The 21,484-nt window shown below is 56.7% G+C and overlaps 5 protein-coding genes across 5 annotated transcripts; 2 read left to right on the top strand and 3 right to left on the bottom strand.

The window, feature by feature from the left end:
- Positions 1 to 303: 303 nt before the first annotated feature.
- Positions 304 to 2,673, bottom strand: VOLCADRAFT_106091 (uncharacterized protein; the record flags this gene model as incomplete). The annotated part of the gene is made up of 3 exons (XM_002953694.1): positions 2,107 to 2,673; positions 1,245 to 1,454; positions 304 to 357 (listed from the first exon to the last, which is right to left on the bottom strand). The coding sequence occupies exons 1-3, from the start codon at positions 2,143 to 2,145 to the stop codon at positions 304 to 306; spliced, it is 303 nt and encodes a 100-aa protein (XP_002953740.1). The 5' UTR covers positions 2,146 to 2,673.
- A 141-nt stretch (positions 2,674 to 2,814) lies between these two features.
- Positions 2,815 to 8,732, top strand: VOLCADRAFT_94524 (uncharacterized protein; the record flags this gene model as incomplete). Its single annotated transcript, XM_002953764.1, has 11 exons — positions 2,815 to 2,853; positions 2,944 to 3,153; positions 3,443 to 3,535; positions 4,005 to 4,223; positions 4,683 to 5,330; positions 5,706 to 5,876; positions 6,146 to 6,265; positions 6,501 to 6,699; positions 6,995 to 7,104; positions 7,558 to 7,615; positions 7,876 to 8,732. The coding sequence occupies 11 exons, from the start codon at positions 2,815 to 2,817 to the stop codon at positions 8,730 to 8,732; spliced, it is 2,724 nt and encodes a 907-aa protein (XP_002953810.1).
- A 3,083-nt stretch (positions 8,733 to 11,815) lies between these two features.
- VOLCADRAFT_82453 (uncharacterized protein) lies at positions 11,816 to 14,661 on the bottom strand (the record flags this gene model as incomplete). The annotated part of the gene is made up of 6 exons (XM_002953693.1): positions 14,513 to 14,661; positions 14,327 to 14,438; positions 14,034 to 14,247; positions 13,466 to 13,678; positions 12,265 to 12,438; positions 11,816 to 11,968 (listed from the first exon to the last, which is right to left on the bottom strand). Exons 1-6 carry the CDS (start codon positions 14,532 to 14,534, stop codon positions 11,816 to 11,818), a joined length of 888 nt encoding a protein of 295 aa, XP_002953739.1. The 5' UTR covers positions 14,535 to 14,661.
- A 134-nt stretch (positions 14,662 to 14,795) lies between these two features.
- On the top strand, positions 14,796 to 15,554 carry asa5 (mitochondrial F1F0 ATP synthase associated protein). The gene has a single exon (XM_002953763.1). It carries the CDS (start codon positions 14,864 to 14,866, stop codon positions 15,233 to 15,235), a length of 372 nt encoding a protein of 123 aa, XP_002953809.1. The 5' UTR covers positions 14,796 to 14,863; the 3' UTR covers positions 15,236 to 15,554.
- Positions 15,555 to 16,871: 1,317 nt separating this feature from the next.
- VOLCADRAFT_94521 (uncharacterized protein) lies at positions 16,872 to 19,848 on the bottom strand (the record flags this gene model as incomplete). Its single annotated transcript, XM_002953692.1, has 9 exons — positions 16,872 to 16,966; positions 17,015 to 17,111; positions 17,557 to 17,667; positions 18,008 to 18,106; positions 18,591 to 18,673; positions 18,757 to 18,845; positions 19,031 to 19,078; positions 19,441 to 19,497; positions 19,727 to 19,848. 9 exons carry the CDS (start codon positions 19,846 to 19,848, stop codon positions 16,872 to 16,874), a joined length of 801 nt encoding a protein of 266 aa, XP_002953738.1.
- Between the last annotated feature and the right edge of the window lie 1,636 nt (positions 19,849 to 21,484).

Below are 21,484 nucleotides of genomic sequence, written 5' to 3'. Positions count from 1 at the left end.
TTTACGCACACCATACAGCATCCGCCATCCATGCTCCCCAAGCAGCCCCTTGATCCGCGGGATGAAGCAGCTTCAGCCCATCGTCGCATGCACACAACAAACAGCCTTCCGCCTGAGACAGGCCCAACCTCTGGCCATGCCGTGGAAGACCCGGGGCACGGGGCGCATCTCAGCCCTGCAGAGAACCGCTCCCAATCCTAGGCATGCGTCGAACGGTGGGCGACTCCCAGAGCCAGGGCAGAGACCGAATCGGAAGTTTCGCGAAGGTAGCGTAGGACCCGGGCGCCCTATCCAATCCACAACTCAAATGGGCTCCAAGATCACTGTGCCTCGCTGCACATCCTTTACCTTGAGCTGCTGAGGACACAGAAACGGGACATGTATAGTACTTGAGAATGCATGCGACTGTATCATCCTATCCTTTCTTGGGAAGTAGAATAATCCAAGATCCTTTCGGTCAGCCCTTGGGCCCCCCGCTGGTGTGGGGCTTAGAACCCTTTCAAGGGCAACACAAGGTTAACACACACATATACCTGTATGTATGTTGTTACAGGGTGGTTAACTTTGCCAGCGGCCCCCTTTCCCGGGGCAGTCCCTGCTCTCCCTTGCTAGAGGGGCACCCTAATCCGTATGTATGTACATACTTTTGCATTCCCACTCCCGGACTGTACCCGGATCTGCACGATGCTAGAGGGGCATCCTAATCTGTATGTATGTACATACTTGGGCATTCCCACTGCCGGACTGTACGAGCCCTCCGGAAGGCCCTATCACAGACATTAACGGAAACACACCTAGGTCGGGAACCCGGATCTGCACGACGCGTTGATAGTCGTACCAGCTACGATGTTGACTAGCTGCTAGCCTGTAACGGAGTCCATTACTCCCTTTATGGCACAGCCACAGGCCGTTGCCGGTCCGGCCTTGTGCGCGCGCTAAGAGCCTAACGAAAGTTTTGCTTTTCTGTTCTTTTGCTTTTGTTCCAAGAACCACGCAGACACCAATCCATCGCCAGTTCATTGGCGGTGAGCAACCTATCTTTGTCCAGCTTGTGGTGCTGAGCCAAGGGGCAATCGAAAGCAAAAGCTTGTGACCCCCCCAAAAAAGGGCCGACAAATTTCACGACGCGGAAACCAGTCTCCTTTGGTTGGCATGCTCGATGCATCAATTACGGCAGGCTAAAATTTAGGTGATAACTTTCAGGATGTTTCAGACCGCCCCTCTGTACCATTTGCCTTCCTCACCTGTTTTCCTGCTGCTACACTGCCTCCCCCTGCCTTGCCAGCCGGTTTGTGGGGCCCTCTCTTCGGTCTCACACTGTCTGCTGCTGCTGCTGGTACCGTCGTTGCCGCTGCCCCTGCACAGCATTTCGTTCCCGTGTCCGCATCGAAAAACTCGTTTGCGTAATCGCCGTGCTGGTCCTGTATTTGACTCGCGGCGTACCAGTCTAGGCCCTGTGGGGGTGTACAGCATTCGGCAAGAGGGGCCCCCGCGGAGGACATTGGTACAGGGCAGCTTTAGCGCGTGTGTCCTGCCCACAGGCGTGGCCCCGCAGAAATTCACCAGTGGACTTCCGACTGTTGACTGCGCGCCAAGGAACATACACGTGGTAGGACCCCAGCGAATGTTCCACGCTCCCGCCGCTTCATGCGTACATGTTCCTATCCAGGTTCAACATATAGGAGTCCCAGTGTCCAAGTTCAACATATAGGCCCTGCCAGTGGCTCCCAAGAGGCCAATGCAGTCTGACATGGGTAGGCCGGCTAGAGGGTAGACGAGAAGGGAGATACCGTACGGAGCCCCCCCAGGACCGCATGGATAGCATCGCACCTGCACACCACCGTTTTCAGAACAGCCAGCATCCTGTAGCACTGGCTCCTGCGGCTTTGGCTCCTGCCCGCTGGCTGGCCTTGCCACGGTCTTGCTCGGGGACGTACCAGAGGAGCGCGGACGCTTTGACGCTGCGGTGGAAGGTCCTGCTGCTTCGCCGCTCTGATGACGCTGCCTACCTGCGTCGCCGTCGTCGTCTTCGCCCTGCTGGTCAGGGCCTGGGTTATTAGCCCTACCCAGGGAAACGCACCGGACAGCTGGCACCTAGTGACTTACCCCAAAGAACAGATTCTTAACTTTGTTGAAAAAGTTCATTGTTAAAGTCAAAGCTACGGAGCCTATGGCTTAAGCTAAGCACAAGAAGGGTACAACGCAAGAAGAGTTACACTTCTACAATGTACTGAGAAACAGAGACAATCTCAAGCCAAGCTACCACGCCTTGCCAGTTCCTGAAAGCAAATTGGTTGAAAGCCTCACGGTTGGAAGTCTACAAACGCATTCAAGTACGAACTATTGGCAAACAGCTCAACATCAAGATCGGCTGCCTAAGAGGTCTATGGAAGCGGGATGTTGAGGGACGTGATGCTTGACCTAATCGCTGCAAAAAGTAGTGTTTGACGTACATACTCGGAACCTTTTTTTAAAAGGTTCTGCACCTTGAGACATTGAAGCAGGACTATCAGCTTTCCTACTGGAACATGAATAGGTATATGCATTTGACTAGAATTAAGGGTGCTGTAATCCTGCCGCCCAATTGACAGCTCCCTTGTTGCGGCGTCGCTGGTATTTTACAGGCTTTCCTCGCTAAACAAGCAGAATTAGGTCCATTCTGTTCACAAGTACTGTCTGACCTAAGGTGGCATTATCCGTTGTTAACGCTGACACAGAATGCGGGGACCGCGTACACTAGGTCGTGCAATTGAGCGGTCCAGCACCATCATGCGACTGTCTTTTCACCAAAGACGTGTTCAGACGCACTATCGTATGGACGGGGCTTCTACGACGGTACCACCCAGTTCCGTGGTGAGCATCGAATGGAGCGCCCTAGTCGAACCGTCGAAGCTCAGAACGCAAGAGCATATCCCCACACACCCATTTCCTATACCATCACAGTCCGGTGGTGTAGCACAATTGGATCGTCTGACGCTCACTCAGCTAGCGCGCACCAGCGATGTCCTGGCGGATGAGCCGCTACAAGCACTTACACGACTGGCAGCAACGAACCAGTCTTGCCAGGTCCTGGAAGCGATATCCAAAACTGCCCTCGTACTACGGGACGCCCCGACCGCCGCACCGTGTGGTACGACCAGTCTTGGCTTGGAGGTGGGTCCTGCAGGTCCTGCTTGGAGCCCATGCTTGCCACTCGCGGGAGTTCGCTACATGCACGTGTTAAGCCGCGGAACTAGCATCGCACCGCCAGTCCGTTCACAAACACCCTTACATCCACTTGCGCGGCCAGGCTCTCTTCCAGAATGGCTACGACACGCTGGCGGCCTTGCTCCAGGCAAGTAGCTTGTCACGTCTGGGGCAGCTGCAGCGATCCTAGTTGTGCTCTTGCAAAATTGCGATGCTTCATCCTCTGCCGCCAACCCGTGCCTTCCGAACCCTGCAGGCTCTGCCGCAATGCTCCAGCGCGTATGCTCCAGCTGCGACCATCCCGGAGACGTGCGTGACGCTGTTCCACGTCCACAACATCCTTTTGCAGGTCGGCAGGAAGACCCGGCGGGAAATTTGGACCAGGATCTGACATGCTGACCGCCCAACCGCGACTCTTATTATTTTATCTTCCGCTTAGGCCCATTAGCCTTGTAATCTGGCAGCTATGGCCGGGGATAGTTCGCCGCGGCAGTATCCCTACAGCTTACCAGAGCCGCACGATGTGTCATATCTCATGGGCGGTTAGCACCGGATGCAACTCCCCCAAAAGATGCGAAAACCCCATTAAAGCGGCCCCAGACACCAGGTCCCGTTTCCTGCTTTCCTGTCTGCCACTCTTTTCCTTGAACCTTTTCCCTCGGGAGTATTTAACCGCCAGTACAACCTTGCACTGCTAACCCCAACCAAACCCATCCTACAGCCTCACACAGCCACACCCACAACCCCACCACCAGCACAATCATAAGTGGCGGTTCCCTGCTGCCCTCGCCCTCGCTGCTTTGGGTCATGGCGCACAGGCAGCCTACGCTAGCCAGCAAGACTTCGACGTGTGGACGGAACTGGTGCAGGCGGGTGTGGAGCTGTACCTCCGTAAAGCGCCACGGCACATCGTGGCGTTCAGCAATGCGAACCTGGAGCCCATCTTAGATGCTTTGGCACATCAGGATCTGTGGCGCTTTCAGTACCTGCTGTGGCAGCGTCTGCTGGCCCACATTCCCACCTGGGACTCGATGCAAGTACGTACGGGGGGCTGAAGGGAAGCCCAACCAAGCAAACCCAGACACAACGAGAGAGGGGCGGTGGGGACAAGGTGGCCATGGGCAAAGGAACCCGGCAAGAGAAGCGCAAGGGGACATAGGAGCTGGATGAGGCCGGGCCTGGCAGGACAGCACAGGACATGGGAACGGAACTGAGTGCGCGTTGATGGGCTATGGATATCCAGTCCTAGGAACACCAGGAAGCTCTGCTGGGGGGGGGTGGAGTTTCCGTCGTGCGTTATAGCTTTGCTTCGCACGGTGTTCCCACCAGTCCGCTGCAGCGAGGTGGCAACGCCAGCGGGAAAAGTTTAGGACCAGACCTAACAGAAACTTAGACTAACGCGCGCCATGTTGAGTGATTACACCTGTGGTCTTTTGTGTTTTTCGTCACCTGGGTGTTGTGCCACTGCCGCGGCTATCCGTTTCCACGTCTCCCAGGACTTCTGCAGCGTCATTCATGGGTGTGAGCTAGCAGCGCAGGAGGCCACGACGGCTGCTACAGCCGCCGCCGCCGCTGCAGCGGCTGGAGCGGGACTGGGCGGTGGCAGCGTGGGTGTAGCCGGGGATGTACCGGCCGACGGAGTACTTGCCGACATGCCCGGGAGCTGGTCCGCGGACATGCACGGCTCACATGGTGGTTTTGTACCTGACATCGGCGGCTTCGGCCTGCCTTGGGCGTCAACAGCGGGGCAAATCGACGTGCTGCCTTCCATCGGACGGAAAGTCGAAGCGCCAAACCTTCAGACAGCAACCGCAGCAGCAACCTCCCAAATCGCGGCTGCCACAGCTGCTGCTGCTGCGTCTGCGCTGTATGAAAGACAGGCGGAGCTTGCGGAGTACAGCATTCTGATGCGGGAGTGCATCCGGGAGGCGCTAGAAGGCGCGGCAACGCGGGGCTTGGCGTCCTCGCCACAGCCGCATGCCGCTGCACAGCAGTTGTTGGAGGCCGTAACGCTGTTCGAAGCGCGGCAGCGCAGCGCAACCACGCTGACGGCCCTCCGCTGCGCCTTCATCCCAACGCCGGATTGGCTGAGCCGGGTAGCAGCTGCCGGCGTGCAGGGATCCGGATGGTTGAGCGCGGCACAGGTATGTGTGCGTGTGTCTGTGCTAATATGTTGATACAAAACTGAGCCATGGCGGAGTGACACGTAGCTATGCCGGATGATGCCGGAATGATGAGGGCAGACTCGGGCTTGGGCCGCCATCCACAGCTAGTGTCGCGCAGTATCCATGGCCGGCATACCTGTCTGCAGTGCGGAGACCAACGCAGCCCCACGTTCCCCCGGTCCGCTTCCATTTTGTTGCTTCCATATCGATCCTCCTCTTATAAAGACGACGATATCCGGGCATTGGTACCACCGTTTTGCTGTCTTCAGCTCGGGGCTGTAAAGCCCACTGCAATTAGCGACACTCTGGTTCCGCTTCTACCTGCCTACGCTCCTACCTACCATCCGTGTACAGGTGGTAAAGCTGCTACAAGACCTAGATGCGCTAGCCCCGCAGCCCGTTGAGTCCCAGGGGCAACCAAGCCGCTGGCTCAACGCGACGGGGCAGGCCGCAGCCGAGCGCGCCGTGCTTCGCCACATATCCAGCCGCGCATGGTCTCCCCAGCAGGCTATTTCGGTCATAAAGGTAAGGCACGCCCATTTCGTTCCTTCCCTTTTGCTCATTCTTTTCCAACTACCGCACCACTGTATCACAGGGCCTTGCCGGCAAGGGCCAGGGGGCAAGGCTCCTCTCGCGCACTACTCGATGTTCATGCACCATTGACTGATTCAAGCTGCGATGAGAGAGGCAGAAGGCAGGGGGCCCAGTTCTGAAAACACCTTGTGGTCCACCTATAGCAAGGTGATATAGGCAAGTGCTCTTGTTTGCCTGGTCCCTGTCCGGCGGCCTCACAGGTCCTTGTGGGCAAGTGTAGAGGGCCCCCAGGAGACCAGTTGTGCGGCGTTACAGAAGGCCTGTTGCTGACCTGCAGTGAGGCGTGGCAGGATGCGGGCTTGATGTGCGCGGTTCTCCAGGTGTGGCGCGAGCGTAAACGATTGTGCCGTAAGTTAAAGTGCCGTGCGAACCTGTGTCGGAGTTTTTAAAGGGTCAAAGCAGCCGCGACCGATGAAAATGACTTTTGCCACTGTGCGCAGCGCTGCCTCAGCCTCTGCCTGTGACGACGGGAAAACAACAGATTTAGAGCTGTGAAAGCAGATGGAAAAACGTGCGTGGTCGCCCGACTGTTTTTCGTGTTTCTCCTTTCCGCAGGAGGCTGTTGAGTTTGCCTCGCCGCCAGATGGCAGCGCTGCTGAGGGTTCCTCCTCAGCGACCGCCCTCACGGTGGCGCACCTGTCGTTGGCCAGGGCGGCGCTCAACCGAGCCAGCTACCTAGTGGAATCTACAGCGCCCAGGACTAACGACGGTGGCGACACCGCTGCCGCACCTGAAACGGACACCAGCGCCTCAGGTAAAGTAACCCCGATCTTCGCCAATGACAATAACGCCGTGAGGCGTTACGAACGTGCGTAAGGAGGATTGAACAGGACAGAGATTTCTGTTTGAGCGCAGCGCAGTTGGGTGACGGTGGTGATTCGCGTTTCCTGTGGTCATAGACGCTTCTTACGCCATGTTTCTCCGGGGGTGTTGTTCCTCTCTGCTGTGCCCCTTTTTGTGTGGCATACCTTGTATAACGAATTATGCTTTTTGGTTCTTGATGGAGCTGATATCAATGCTGCAACCTGGGCCCATATCTCCGCTGGCAGGTTCAGGACGGGTGATGACGGGTCCGCGCATCTGGCGCAGCCGGGAGTTCCTGTACGAGCGATATCCCCGGTTGTTGCAGGCAGCCCGCCGCTTTGGTTACCCTTTGCAGGTCAGCTGGTCTGTGTTGTTAACATGTCTGCGCAAGGCTGCTGCGGCCGCATCTCTATGGATGAAACCGTAAAGGGCGTTTTCTGTGTGTAGGATATGTTCTTAGGGGGGATCTGCTGTGTGGGTGGGAGCTATGGGCAAACCCCCACAGTCATATAGAAGTTATCTTGATGACTTTGACACGGCTGTAGGGTTGATGTAGGGTTTGGCCATAAGAGTGGAAGCCTCGTGTACTGGGGAGGATCTTTCGGATCCCGGGAAGGCAACGTAAATGCATGTGTGTGTGCTTTCCTGGGCGCCCGGTCTATATAGTACCTCTACAGTATATATGACCTGTATTTTAGTAGCATCATACTTCGTCGTCACATCCATCCTCTGGACTAAGCCCGTCGCCTTGGAGCCTCACTTTTCCTTTTTGCCACTTGCTGCCCCCGTGTCCATAACACTCCGCAAGGCGTTCCGGTTACAGGAGTACGTGGACGAGCTTTACAACCACTTGGCAGCGTCTCCAGGTACGCATGGTGTGCGTGTGTCCAGGTTATATGATCGCAGTACGTGTGGGCGCATATCATCATGCGGCTGGTGTGTCCTATCCTGCGCGCGGTAGGAGGCCCGGCCACAAACTCCGGTCACAACGAACCTTAAAATCCCATGTGCCCCAATCTGCTGCGCTGACGCCAGCTGAGTAACGCAACTCTGCACCGCTCCTGCTGATCCAGGTTGACTGGTCGTGGCCCCTCGCCTGCTTCGTGTCCCGCCTCCCCTGTTGCAGGACACGAGCTAGTGGCTGTGGGGCCCGAGGGGCTTGCGCTCGCGCTGCAAGCAGTGGTCTCCTCGCCTTGTTGCAGAGACCCGCAGTGGGCTGCCGCCTTTGAGCGTGCCTGCCTAATGTTAATCTCTGTACAGTTCTCTGTTGGTTACACGCACCCAAAGCGTTGGTTGGGCCTGCTAGAGGCGACGGTGAACACGCTGCCATTTCCCATGCCCGCGCTCGCCGCCGGCATCAAGGCGCTCCTGGTGCGCCTCTGCGACACCCGGCGCCACGCCAAGTACTTCTGGCAAGTGCTTCCGCTGATAGGCGCGCTGGAACGCCGGGCGGCAGCAGTTGCGTGGGGTCAACATAGCCATGACTTGCACGGCATGGGCCATCACCAATCAGCCTCAGATCAGAGCGCGGCGTCAATGTGGACGCCGGTCTCCAGCATGGGGGCTTCAGGCAAGCCATCTTCCCCGGCATCCAACCTCGCCGGTCGGTTACGTATAAACGGTGTCAGTGTCGGCAAGACCGTGCTTGGGGGTGGCCCACATCGCCGGGGGCCGCCCGGCACCATGGCCCACCGCGGCAGTGCTAACGCGCTCCCTAGCGGCAGGAGCAGCGTTAGCAGCAGCGGCAGCGGCGCAGCCTCCTCCAGCCAACAGAACGCCGCCACGGCGGGTGCGGGCAACGGTGGCAACCTGCGGCCGGTACTACCGCCACCCGACATTTCAAAACATCACATCAGCGAGGAAGAGTATAATCGCTGGTGTGAGGACTTGGGGCAGCGGCTGGCGCTCAGCATGGCCTGCTTGTCTGATCAGGACCGGGTCGCACAGCTTTCGGTCTTTGGCATTGGCGCGACTGGGCCATGAGCAGGGTGTGGACATGGTATTTACCAAGTATTGGTAGTAGAGGTGAACTGGTGATTTGGAACATGGGATTGTGGGGCATGTTTAGGTTGGTTACTTCGGTTGGGGATTTTGGCACTGCAAGTTACGTAGGCCAGGGTGCATTCGTTGCAGCGGGCCTTTGTTGCAGGGTAGGCTAGGGCTGACAGGCGGCATGCGTAAGCTATGAAATGGCGTATTCTACCTTCCATATGTGACCGTTTTTGTGGTTACTTGCAGCCATTTCCCATGCGATTAGGTGCAGGTTATGCGCGTTTCCTTGTCCAGTGGTGCATAAAGCGGTCAACGAGGTAATGTGCGCCCGCTGCGAGTATGGATTGGCGCGGCCTCATGCTGCAGATCATCAGCGGTGTTTTTGCTCGTACTTGGGACCCCAGTGCCCAGGACGTGCGGATGCCGTGCCGTCCCAGCACATGCAGCATTTAGCTTCTGTGCCTCATGTATATGTAGTATATCAGTGACGTGAACCTCCTCCCGAAAGCAGCTGTAGAGCGTTGAAGATTCCAGCGTCCCCGCGTTGCCGCCCGTCCCCTATACACCTTGCACTCACGTAATCTGCGCTGACTAGTAATGTTTTTGTCTGCCCTGTTGTGCATGTGCATCAATGTGCCGCTGCTGTTTCAGCGTCGCAAAGTAGCTTGTGGCGTTTCGTTTGTCTTCCTGGACATTCATCCTGATTGTGTAATAAGCATGGGCGCACGGCCTGCAGGTGTCGTAGTTGTTATATAAATTGGGATACTGCGCCCACACGGAAGCCCGACACGCGAGCATCGTAGGTCCAGCAAGACTTGCAGGACCCTACGATTTTTTGCCTAATCCCTAGCGCGGGTACAACTCCCTTACCAATCGCATGCCCAGTGCGCAGCAGTTTGATGACCTGCAAACAATGTGCGGGTTACAAACGGCCGCCTACAGGCCATTGATTATCTTCTCTAAGCTGCCGCCTCCAGCTGCAGCCGCGTAAACAACAAATAAGATGGCAGCGCCTGCGACGCCACACAGCAGCACGTCTCGTCCTGCACCGAGCACAGGCGCCTGTGACACCGACTCCTTTCGGCACATAGCTTCCGCAACGCAACCTGACTAGGGCCCCCATGTCCCCCTGTCGGCCCTCCCTTCGTTCATCGAACTCCGCGACGCCTTGATCATACAGATCCTCCTTATATGTACAGTTCCAACTCCCAAGCCCCACGCTCCATTTGCCAATCTATCATCAAAGCTCTACTTGCGCACGTGCCTGGGACACGAGGAGTTTCCGTGGGGGTCGCAAGTGCGCCACCTGCACCTGTTCCATTCCATGCACATCCATATGTACCCTCAGCAAGTTCACCACTCACCGGTTCACAGCTGACCCTTTATCACCGGTCGCAGTAGCGCACACAGCACGAGCAGGCTTTAACAGGAGCCCGTGCCAGCGCTTGACTAACTGGCACACATTGACCGGCAGACACATGCTCACTATCGCCAGAGCGCGCGGTTCGGTGTGCAATCCGATCCTGCAGCCTGCCAAGACAGGGCACAAACTGGTAGATCTAGCCCATTGAAGCTTCCAAGGCTCGCTGCCGCATTCCACCTGGCGGCTTCACCTACGACGATGGCATGTCGCATGGTAACGGCGGTCAGGCTGGTCGTATGCCCCCGAAACATTGGAATTGGATTCGACGACTAAAAGTTGTTGTCGTCGTCATCATCGTCCTGGATGAAGTGCCCGCCGTCGTCGTCGTCCTGGAGGAATTCCGAGGGACCAATGGCATCGGAATCGGTTTAGAGTTTAGAACTGACTCCTCTGGCGGAGCTGCCAAAACGGCATGGGCAGGTGCTGAAAGTCTCCACGAAAATGGGTCCTTCCGCCTAATTCTACAGCTCGCAGTCCAGTATCACAATCAGTATTGGCCATGCAAGAACACCGGCGAAACACCATCAAGTCAGAGCGCAGTTCGAGCAACGCTGTCATCACCCGCGTGACCCACCATGCCGCCGTTCATGTATCCCCCTTGGTCGTAGCCACCGCCGTAGCCACCACCGCCACCGCCCGCATCGGAACCCGCTCGAGACACGTCGCCACCGTCGGTGTTGTCGTCCTCGTCTATCGACGCTTCGTCCTCGAAATCGCCATCTAGGTTACCCATAACCTGCAGCAGCACCATTACATTAGGTGTACAAACGCGCGCGCTGAAAACACAACTATTATTGGCGACTCATTCTTCTCTTTCGAAACATTTGTAAAGATAGAACAAACCATTCGCACTCCACAGTATTCTGTCGCGGCTCCTAATCAGCGCAGGGGACAGTGCTGCCATCGCCCTCATTCCATCCGTCCAGCAAAAGCTCTTCCAACCCGCTCCTCTGTATTCCGAAACGTGCCATGCCGTATTCTACTCCGGTGCATAGTCCAGAACACCGGGCACGGTCCCTGCCGCTGACCAATCCAGGCCTTCCCCCCCCCCCTTTGGCCTATTCCAACCCCGGCCACCGCGCCGTGATTCCCCGCACCTGTCGTCCTTGCTGCCGCGCGCCGCCTTGGGCCCCACCTCCGCCGACCTGACCTCGCCGTGTCGTGCCCTTGGCCTGGTACGCCGTGTCATCGTCCAAGTCGTCCTCGTCCTCCCCGCCCTCACCCGACAGATCGTCCTCGTCGTCCTCATCGTCGTCAAAATGGAGGTTGGTCTCATCCACCTCTTGCTCGCCGCGCAAGATCCGCAGCTCCTCCTCCCTACACACAGCGTGAGTGCCAGGCGCGGAAAGGGCGATGGCAATGGCATGAATGATTACCTAAGCAACAGCACCAGGAGTCCTCACTCCAGATGTACCGAAGGTTACCCCACCCCTCCACCCCGCATATCGGAAACGTGAGTGCACAAGCAAAGAACCAGGCTCAGGGGCGCTCATGCAGATCGAGGGGAAAAACCCTGGAGAGACGGCAACGCTTTTGTCCGATGACATGCCGCCGCAGTTCACCCTCGCAACAAGCCATCGCTAATTCGCCGCATTTCCCCCCCTTTCAACCGATCTTCCCCCACGATACAGGACCAGCACCCTGGTGGCGCTCACTTGAGCCGCTTCTGCATCTTCTTCAGTCGCTTCTCCTGCTGCTCCATCTTCTCCTGCTCAGCCTCGTAGTACGTCTCCAACTCGTTCTCCAAAAATTCCAGGTTGCGGAACTTATCAAGATACCTCTGGTACAGGTCATTCAGCTCACCCTGCAACCGACCCAAGAGCATGGCATTTGATGAATACTGAGTGCATTTGCCCACGTGCCCTGTGTGCAAAAGACCAACGGGGAGGTGACGTGCGGAAAGGCGGGCTAGAGTCTGCCGCGTAGGGTCAGAGTTAAGCCGTCCCAACAGATGCACGCATGCATCATAATAGCAAACTCATGCACATATATACATATATACATATATATATATATATGCTCCCTAGCTCCTTCCTGAGACGCATACACGGCTTCGGATCATAAAACAAACACGAACGCGAACTTCTCCCCCCCAGGTACCTGCAACCGCTCGTACTCGTCCATGTAGGCGGGGCGCACGGACTGCAGGGTGGACAGGCGCTTCTCCTGACGCTCCAGCTCCTGCTTCTTCTTCTCGATCTTGTTGTCCAGGGTCTTCTCGTTGCGCTCCAGGTCCTCCATCTGGTTCTCCAGGGAGTGGATGTTGTCCTCCACCTGCAGCACGAGACAACAACGACAACAACAACAACAGCAGGTGGCAGCATCACCAGCAGGTGGCAGCAGGATGGAGCGGCATGCCGCAGAACCCAATTGAGAGCGGTTACAAGATTCTTTACTCTTTTGGTACATGTTGAACAATATGCTGAGCAATACCATAAAATCCTAAATGTGGATGTCGCCGCTCTGGCCATGAAGACTGCGTTCGGGATGATGAGGACCTTCGGGTTCCACGGGGCCGGGGGAAAGTGGCGGAGAGGGCGGCCCAAGACCCCCTCAGCGCCTCCATTAGCAGCCTAGCAACCGCCTCCTCTGCATGACCTATATCACCAAGGTACCCTACACAGCATCCAATGGGGAAGCTCCTCCAACGGGTGCCAAGCTCCATGGGGTCGTCCCCGTGTAACTCCCGTGTACAAAGTACGCGAGACTCTCGGCGGCACGGACTCATTTCGTTTCTTCCGTGATTGCTTGTCTCCTAATAACCCATGACTGCCCAGCCCCATGGCTGCCCCTGAGCTGCACATATGTGCAGTGTTTTGGTTGTCTGTTGCGGGATGGTGTACGCTGCAGCGCTACCAAGAACGGAACCGGGAGGTCCGCCAGGAGGACCAGGATGTTTGTCGGCGAGCCGCGCCGCCGCAGTCCACGGGAAGCTCACACAGTGTTCCCAGCTGGACCGCGGACTCCGTCGCAACGACGCGTCCACGGCGCAACGTCGCACGTCGCACGGCGAACACCCACGCCCGCCATCCCACAGCCCTGGCCCCAGCAGGCTTCTGCGTGCACTCTCTTACCTCCCCCGCAGATATCGACACGTTGCCGTTGGCCCACATCGGCACAACCACACTTTTTCCACAAGCACAACCCCACACAATCGCATTCATTCCAGTGACCAGCAGCGGTCCCCTGGTCCACAGCGGGCCACAGTGCCCCACTACAGGCCCTTTGCTCGCCCCAACCCTGATAAGAGCTTTGGCCACCAACGCAGATCGCACCAGCTTTCACCCAGGCCGGGACCCACCATCGCGATGGCCTCGCGGATGCTGCGCTCCACGAAGTCCGTGTCCACGTGGCCCGCTACAGCACGAGCACGGTGCTCCCGCAGCTCAGGCTCCTGGCCCAGCGCATCGTAGAGCGCTGCACCGGCTTTGATGATTTCGCTGGCTGACATCTTAATTTCCTTGGGGTTGAACCCCTTCAGGGACGCAATTACATCCACCACTTCGGTCGAGTCCTGTGTAAGCGGAGGCGATGGGTGGTGGTGTGTTACGTACAGACTGGTTCGGTCCATACGGATCAACAACTTTGAACTATAGCAGCTGTCGACAAACCACATGGGACAGTCTGGGCTAGTCCATGCCTGGGCCGGTGTGGGCGCATGCGGCTGGAGCCTGCACTGACAAGGATTTGCGCCTCTACCCCTCCCCCTCCTAGGTCTGCGCTAACCCATGATGCCTAGCTCCATAATTAGTAATGAGTTTGTTACTCGCTCTTGACGCAGATGTGGCTATGTTTGGGTTAGGAAACCAAGGGCGCGGGATGGACATGGGGAGAGCCAAGCCCAGGGCGCGCACAGCCACCCCGCTCACGTCGTCCATATCACCAGCCTTCGATGTGGCTTTGTAGAGGAGCGTCGCCAGCTTAAGGAGCTCTTTTACAGCGTTGCCATCGGCAGCGTACAGCCTCTTGATGTTTAGCTTCATGCGTGCTTTGGTTAGCATGACCTGAGCCACCGATTGCAGGAATTTCACGCGGTCGGCCTCCGTGCTGATGTCATCGGATATCTCCACGCCCGGATAGTATCTGTAACGAAAGCACATGGGGGCAACTCCAGTACTAGCTGGCCAAGGACGCGTTCCCCGCGACATGCGTCCCTGCCCACCGTTGAAGCAACCAATAGAGGCAGTCCGCCACGAGCTCAAAATTAGGTGTTCGGAAGTTCTCCATAGATATTAACCGCGGATAACCCAGCGCCTTCATGACCTCCGTGTACGCTGCGGGCAAGAGGAAGGAGGGTGGTCGCAGGGCCTGCCCACTAAGGAAACGATCATCGCTGCGCAAAGCTTACATCGAAGTTCTCTGAACGACATTTTATAAACCTTGAAATAATATGCTACCAAAGAAGCTGTCTTTCTACTCGGTCAAGTGTCACTAAGTATCCATGTGCAGGGACTAGGCCAGAATCACACAACTATCGATGTTCAGTGGACATCAGGTAATATGGTAATATGATACGTTTGGATAGCCTGCAAAGACACAGAGGAAGAGTGTAACACAATGCCGTACGCGTCAGTTCCCGGAACAAACAGCTCCGCGCTGCTTAGTTTTCCCAGAGCTCTCTCTTAGTTAGACCCTTGGGCGCGCAGTGGGCGCGAGCTTATAATCCCCCTGCCGTGGGGCTTAGCACCCGACATCAGCGATGAAGCTTTTGCCAGAGTCGCTGCAGCAGGAGGCTGCCACTGCCGCCCTCGTGGCGGGGTGGGTGATGTGGTATTTGGACACTCAGATGCTGCCCTCCCTCATGCGTGAGCATAAGCTTCACGCTTGCTGGGCCGCTGCTTACAAGCGGTACCACGAGACAATCTGGAAGTTCAACTACGCCTATGACCGCGACCTACGCTATTCGGCAGTTTCCAAGAACCAGGTGCTTGAGCATCTGCACCACACCGCTCCCAAGTCGGTATCGGACCACGTGATGAAGATGTTGGCGGCGAACAACAAGGTCTACGAGGCCTTCAACCCAAGCAGCAAGCGCCTGCTGATCTGGCAGACTCAGCCCTCGCTGCAATAGGCCACAGCTTGGGCGATTGGGCTTGGACTATGACAGAGCTCAACTGAGCGGAAGCGGAAGGCTTAGCGACATGAACCGGGATGTGGACACGAAGTCGCAGTTATTAGTGTGATGGTACGCAAGGTTTCGGATGTGTACAGGGGGTTTGCGATGCGGTGCAGTGCCAGGGAAACACTGACGAGAACGAGTTATGTTTGCGCAGTTTTTTGTGTCGGGCGCGGAGTCTAACAGTATCTTGAGGTATTTGCTTCTCTGGAACCTCGTTTGTGGCTCGTAGGTGGGCCGGATTGGCGTAGTATGTAAAGGCGCGCAACTCCTCTTATCATCCCTTGTCCCGGCCGCGAGTCCGCGCACCGCAACACATGCGTTTCTATTAGGGTCAGATGTCTTGAGGGGAGCTATATGCCGCCTCGTATAGTGTAACAGCACAGCCACACCTGGCAGTTACCCAGGGAACCATACTTACCATAGTACCTGTGCTTGCGCGGCACTGGGGTAAAGTCTGCACACGTCCAAGGAGCACAACCTTATCTCCACCCTTACTATCAAAGCAGCGAGTCCAAACCATTACGTCTTCGGCGGCCGGCTGAAAGGGGTCGGTAGGCAAGGTAGGGATATTCTCCCCCCTCCCCAAAGTATGCGCGATGCGGCTTAGCTAGGGAAGCGGAGGTGAGCGAGCACTGGTGCTGGGACGTGCGTGGCTGACTTATGAGCCTCTAGCCTATCTAGACACGGCGGTGTATCGTCCACAGACCCAGCTAGCATATTGCCGGCGTTGACAACTGGGGCTAGGGACGCGGCGTTTTAGGTATGCAGATCAGGGGCCCAGTCGCGGATGACAGGTCAAGGTCGAACAGCCCTTGATGCGTGTCGCTTTCTACAAGAACAGCTGGCCTCGACAAATTAGAAGCTCGAATCAGGCTCATGCACTTCGCCTTGCGGTAGGTAGGCTTACGTTGCTCTCCTGCATCACCTTATCCAATCGGCACCCGGCCTCACCAGCTATTGAATTCCTAGCCGTCCCCCAAAAAATCACATGCCGCATAATCCAATCTAGTTTCATGCTCAGCCGTGACCAGGAAAAATGCGGAGGACCCGGTGCTTGTGCCACCTTTGCAACACGGTTGATAATACGGCAACGCCTACTCATGCAAGTACGCTTTTACAATTAAAGAGGAGGCCAGCCTAAGCAATTCTCCAAACCGTCCTCCAACAGATTCGTGCGTGCAAGTTACACGGTGCGCAATCCTCTGGCCGGTTGTTGAGTGCTTCGGTGCTTTCCCTCCTCCTGTTGCTCTTCTCCTTCAGGAAGGCCGCAGGTGGCTGTGCTCTCGCAGCCAGTCCGCCGCCCACAGGGCCGAGTGGCGGCTGTCACTGGCCAGGTACTCCGCCACACCTGGACTCCCTCGCAATCCCCCAAACACCCCCAAGGGTACACGTCAGCTCACGTTGAAACTCGGAGGTTTCCACACGCGGGAAAGAGGTTTTAGCAGTAACACGCGACGCGACGGAAAGTTCAAACCCTAAAATACGCAGGCGGAAGCAGTGTACGGGCTAGCACAGGCTGTCCCTCGACAGCACCGCTGAGCGCTATTCCTATTCTCGGGGACGGGTGTGCGGGGGAAAGGAAGGGAATTTACAGAACCGCATTCAGGGGCATGGCCGTGGCCAAGCAAAGGGCCTTGTTAGCGTCCTTGAAACACCCTACAGCCCCAACCCATATACCCCCAACTCCGTACGGGGGGTTGAGAGAAAAGGGAGAGAGAGGGGGTCACTCACCCTGCAGCTCCGCCACGCGGGAATGGTGGGCCTGGAGGGCGGGGAAGCGGTTTCGGAGCGGTTCCGCCAACTCCCCCTGGGCCAAATGCAGGTCCACCTGCCAGGCGGGGCCAGTGGCAGGGCACAGCGGGGAATGTGGTTCTATGAAATGCAGTATATAGCTGCAAACTGCATAACGACCCCAGAGGAGGCGGTGCCGTATATCCGTGCCCACCTATTTGTGTTACATTAGTCAGGTGCCACTGACGCACTGTCAGGTCCAAGTACGGCACCCAGCTCAAACACTCACTCCCGCCCGTCCTCCCGCGTTACCCCCCCCCTCCCCGCCCTCTCCCCCTTGGGCCCCTCGATTGGGGAGCCCCTGCTTCAACCGCCTGTGGTTCATCTTAGTGTGGTGCCCAACCCGCTGTCAACCTCACCTCCTCCACGCCCACCCGCCATCATTTCACCCACCCCACATCCACGGTTCGCTTGGCATTTCCCTCTGGACCCTGGCAGCTGGGCCGACCCCTTCTCCGTCACCTGCTAAGGTATTTGCTTACCAGATCGAACACCACGAAATCTGCCAGGGATGGCCCCTCGCCCACCAACCACCCAGCGGTGGAGAATCGCGTCTTGGCTAGCAGGTACTCCAGACTAGCCAGACCAGGGCCCTGCTTGGAGGAGTAATCATCAAATTATTATATTCATGCAAATGTAGAAGTATCACTGCACCGGGGGGAACGACCCAAGAGGTTCGTGGCAGAAAATACGGTACAGTACGGTCCGGTACGGAGAGTAACAACTGCGGATAAACTGTGCAGAAGGAAGGGAAGATAGAGAACAGCAATCACAAGCCAAGGACAAGGTAAGACAAGAATTTGGGTGCATTATATCATTTTTGAACAACGAACCCCAAAACCTCCGGAACACGAAAACCTAAACCCAGAGATGCCCGGCCCGGCCCCTCCCAGCCACACACATACATACACACACATCCTACCCGCCCCCCACCTGCATGCTGGAAACCTTGAGCTTTTCAGCGGGTGCCATCACGGTATCAATGTACTGCTGTACGGCGGAACCCTCTAGCTGCCGTACCACGACCACCTCCTGGGGGAGCCAGATTGGTGTGAGGGGTATGTTTTTGACGGTGATGCGTCCTGGGTAATTCACGAGGCGGGGAACAGGGCAAGTGCGCCGCAGCAACCGGCCTGTGTGCAGGAGTAACACAGCCATGCGCTGCGCTGATGTGTATGTACGGGTATGTACAGCAGAAGCCATTAGCTTCGGGGCTTAGGAAAGGTGAGCTGAACTCGACACGGACATAGCTGAACTCGCTTGCAAGCTTCAACCAACGAGCTCGCTCATGTACCCCGGTAGGTATATCCGGAGGCAGCCACATATGGCCTGAAGGCGCAACACCCCGGCGGCCCACGGAGGCCGCGTCCTTACCTGCACGTACACCGGTGCATAGACTCCCGGCCAGGGCCCCTCCACCCGCATCGAGGCCCCGGATCCCTAACCCCAAGCTCCCTGATCCACCCTACCCCACCCGCCGCCAGGCGTCATGTTTTAGACGCTCCGTACAGCCTACCCGAAGTTTGGCCCGAAGCTCCGAAACCGCTTCCAGCACCATATCGACACGCCCCGCCTGGATGATATCTTTGCCGTACAGATCTGCGCGTAGCGACTTTGACGTGGTAATAGACACGGATGAGAGTTACAAGTGCACCTTCTTTGTCGTACAATGCCGTACTTACCGTACTTCTTGCCCAGGTGCCTGAGAATAGCCCCGCTCTGCACCAGGTCGACGTCACCATGCACCTCGTCGATGAAGCGGGGAAGCTGCCTGCATTGTACGATGCCGTGGATTGCCGTAAAGTCCGCACACGAACCGCCGGTTTCTGCGAGCCCTAGAGAGTGCGTGTGCGTGTGTGTGTATGTGACTCCCAAAGACGAGTATGGATTCGTTCACACAGGCACCGCGCGGGTGTGAAAACGAAAGGGGGGGGGCAGAGCCCGTTCCCCACCGACCTGAAGGGGTATCCGTCAAACTCCTTGTGCATGATGAGGTAGATGTCCCTTGCAGGTGTGGAGGCGTGGAGGACGGGCCGGGAGTGCGAGGCGGCGGGGGAAAGGAGAGGTTGGGCGGGGCCAGGTCAACACACACCCTCTCTACGGAAAATGGTCTTGCTAACTGGCATCCACGAGAGGGAAAGGCAGTGCGTGAGAATGCAAGATGTGTGAGTTAAAGTAGCAGGGTTGTAGTATTTAATAGTAGTAGTAGTAATAGTAGTAATCGTGGCCTCAATGCGTATCCATGGAATTAGATGTGGAGGGGTGGGTTGTGCAGGAGAGCCCGCAGCAGCAGATGCCTCGCACACTTCCCCCCTTCAACCGCTAACTAACTACCCAACCTCCCCTCGCTAGTTGCTGCAACGCACCTGACAGACGCCGGTGGGGTTTCAAACCAAGGCTGCCTCACGTACGACAGCACTAGCCTACGTGTCGTATAAGTACGGCACGTTATGTGTGAAGCAAAAGTTACGATGCCTCTGCCAGGCAGAAGAGCTCCGTAACGACTATCAAAATAGCAAGTAAGGGAACGAGTTGTGCGGCCTAAGGACATGCAGCCAAAAGCCAGCACCGCACTGGAAGACACTCGATGAGGCCGACTGGGGTGTCCTCTCAATTTTTTTGTTTGTCATTCTCATTGTCGGTGCCCATCACCTGATGGGCTCAGCTCTGCCGCGGCAAGGAAAGTACTGCAGCACCGGCAGCTTGGAGGTGGAGGCGGCGAATGAGCCATCCTCCGCGATGTGGGGCGCGGCGCCGCGGTGGATACCCCCCATGGATTTCCAACAGAACGGAGCGGTAAAAAAAGACGATTTCGGCGAAAATTATATTTGCTACAGAAGTGGCTCTTGGTTTGAGACTTGAGAGAGCTGCGGCTTCTCAAAGAGGTCTTCAAGCAAACTCTGGTCCCGTGGGTTCCGTAAGGTAGGCAGACGTCAAGCCTTGTTATAACGTATGGTGCAACGAACTGCTGTGAAACAAGAGATCTGTTATTTATTACGGTTTAATTGTTTTGCAGAAAGGATTCCAAGCCTTGCAGCATGTCGGCTGCGATGGGAACAAATGACGCAGAGCAAGGTACAGCAGCACGCATTTGCCGGCCGCCGCGTAAATCCATCAAATCTTCAAGGTCGGTTTCTCCCAGAAAAGGTTTTTCTTGGGCTCCTAAAGGCAAGGCTGCTTCAGCGCCATGCCAGGACGGTTACGAAGAGTGCTCGGAATAAATCGGCGTTACCCTTATTCCCCATCTTCCACCGCAATACACAACCTAACTCCCATTGTAATGCATAAAAGCCACGCAGTATCCTTGCCACAGAAGCAATAGAATTAACCATTGACCATGACAGCTTCCACGAGGTTTTGGGCGGGGCCCCAGCGCGACGGCGTATGATAACTCGAACACCCAGCTTGCGTTACCATTTGCCCGCACGGGCATTCCGACTTGCAACCAGCAGGCCGACAAATTTGCTTTCAGTTCTCTATGAATTACGCAAGCTGCTCGTTTGTACAATTACTTTGGCCGATGCTCGGGGCCTCCGAAGAGTTGCAGTGTGCCGCGATGAAGCTCACGGCTGTGGAGCGGATTGCTGAAGCCGCTGTGGCACGCACCCGGGGTGGAAGCGATTTGTGGGGCGCCCGCAGGCGGTGCTGATGATTCTGCCAGTGAGTGTATGATGGAATAGTCCCGAAATCGCTCAAAAATATACATTCATGACACAAACACAAACATGCACATATTTGCCGGATCGACAGGCCCATGACTTGCAAGTCATCAATTGTGATGTTGGCCTCCGGCATCATGTGTGCGACTGTTGTTTTACTCTCAGCATGCACGCACGGTGTGCTTGTGGAGTCAATATCTCTTGCCGACGGGCCCCCAAGCAACTGCACTGTGAATGCATGATGCCTAAAATCTCCACCAGGCACCCCAACCGAGTGCCCTGCAGTGGTGATGATGGTGGAGCTGGCTGCTTGGCTGGCTGCACAGCTGCAGCTGGCTCATCACAGCTCCAGTGCTCAATCACCTGCCATCCCTACAGCTCCCGACACCACCAGGGTTGCATGGCCTGCACAGCATGGCACCACTCAGACACCCTGGTATGGCAGGGCTCAGCTGGCAGTGAGCACCTGGTCATCACAGAGATAGACAACACTGCTGGCTGCAGCAGAGCGTACCACAGGCTGGCTCCTCTGCACCATGCAGTAGAGGAACACCTTTGGCAGCAGGCAGCAGTGATCATCCAGGGTGCAGTCCTACTGGAGTTGCAGGTGCAGCAGTGACAGGTGTGCCACCTTGGTGGCATGGCAGCCGACATTGTCAACTCCATCAATCTGACAGACAATGCTGTGGGAGCCCTTCACAGCAGCAGTGGCACATGGGCTGCAGTGCAGCTCTGTGGTGATTCTCGTAGG

This window comes from Volvox carteri (genome assembly GCF_000143455.1).
Source record: "Volvox carteri f. nagariensis unplaced genomic scaffold VOLCAscaffold_38, whole genome shotgun sequence".
Taxonomy (NCBI): domain Eukaryota; kingdom Viridiplantae; phylum Chlorophyta; class Chlorophyceae; order Chlamydomonadales; family Volvocaceae; genus Volvox; species Volvox carteri.
The sequence above is the reverse complement of the archived record's forward strand: the minus strand, read 5'-3'. Positions and strand labels throughout refer to the sequence as shown.

Coding starts and splice junctions, on each gene's coding strand:
- asa5 (XM_002953763.1), top strand. CDS start 14,864: ATGAAGCTTTTGCCAGAGTCGCTGCAGCAGGAGGCTGCCACTGCCGCC.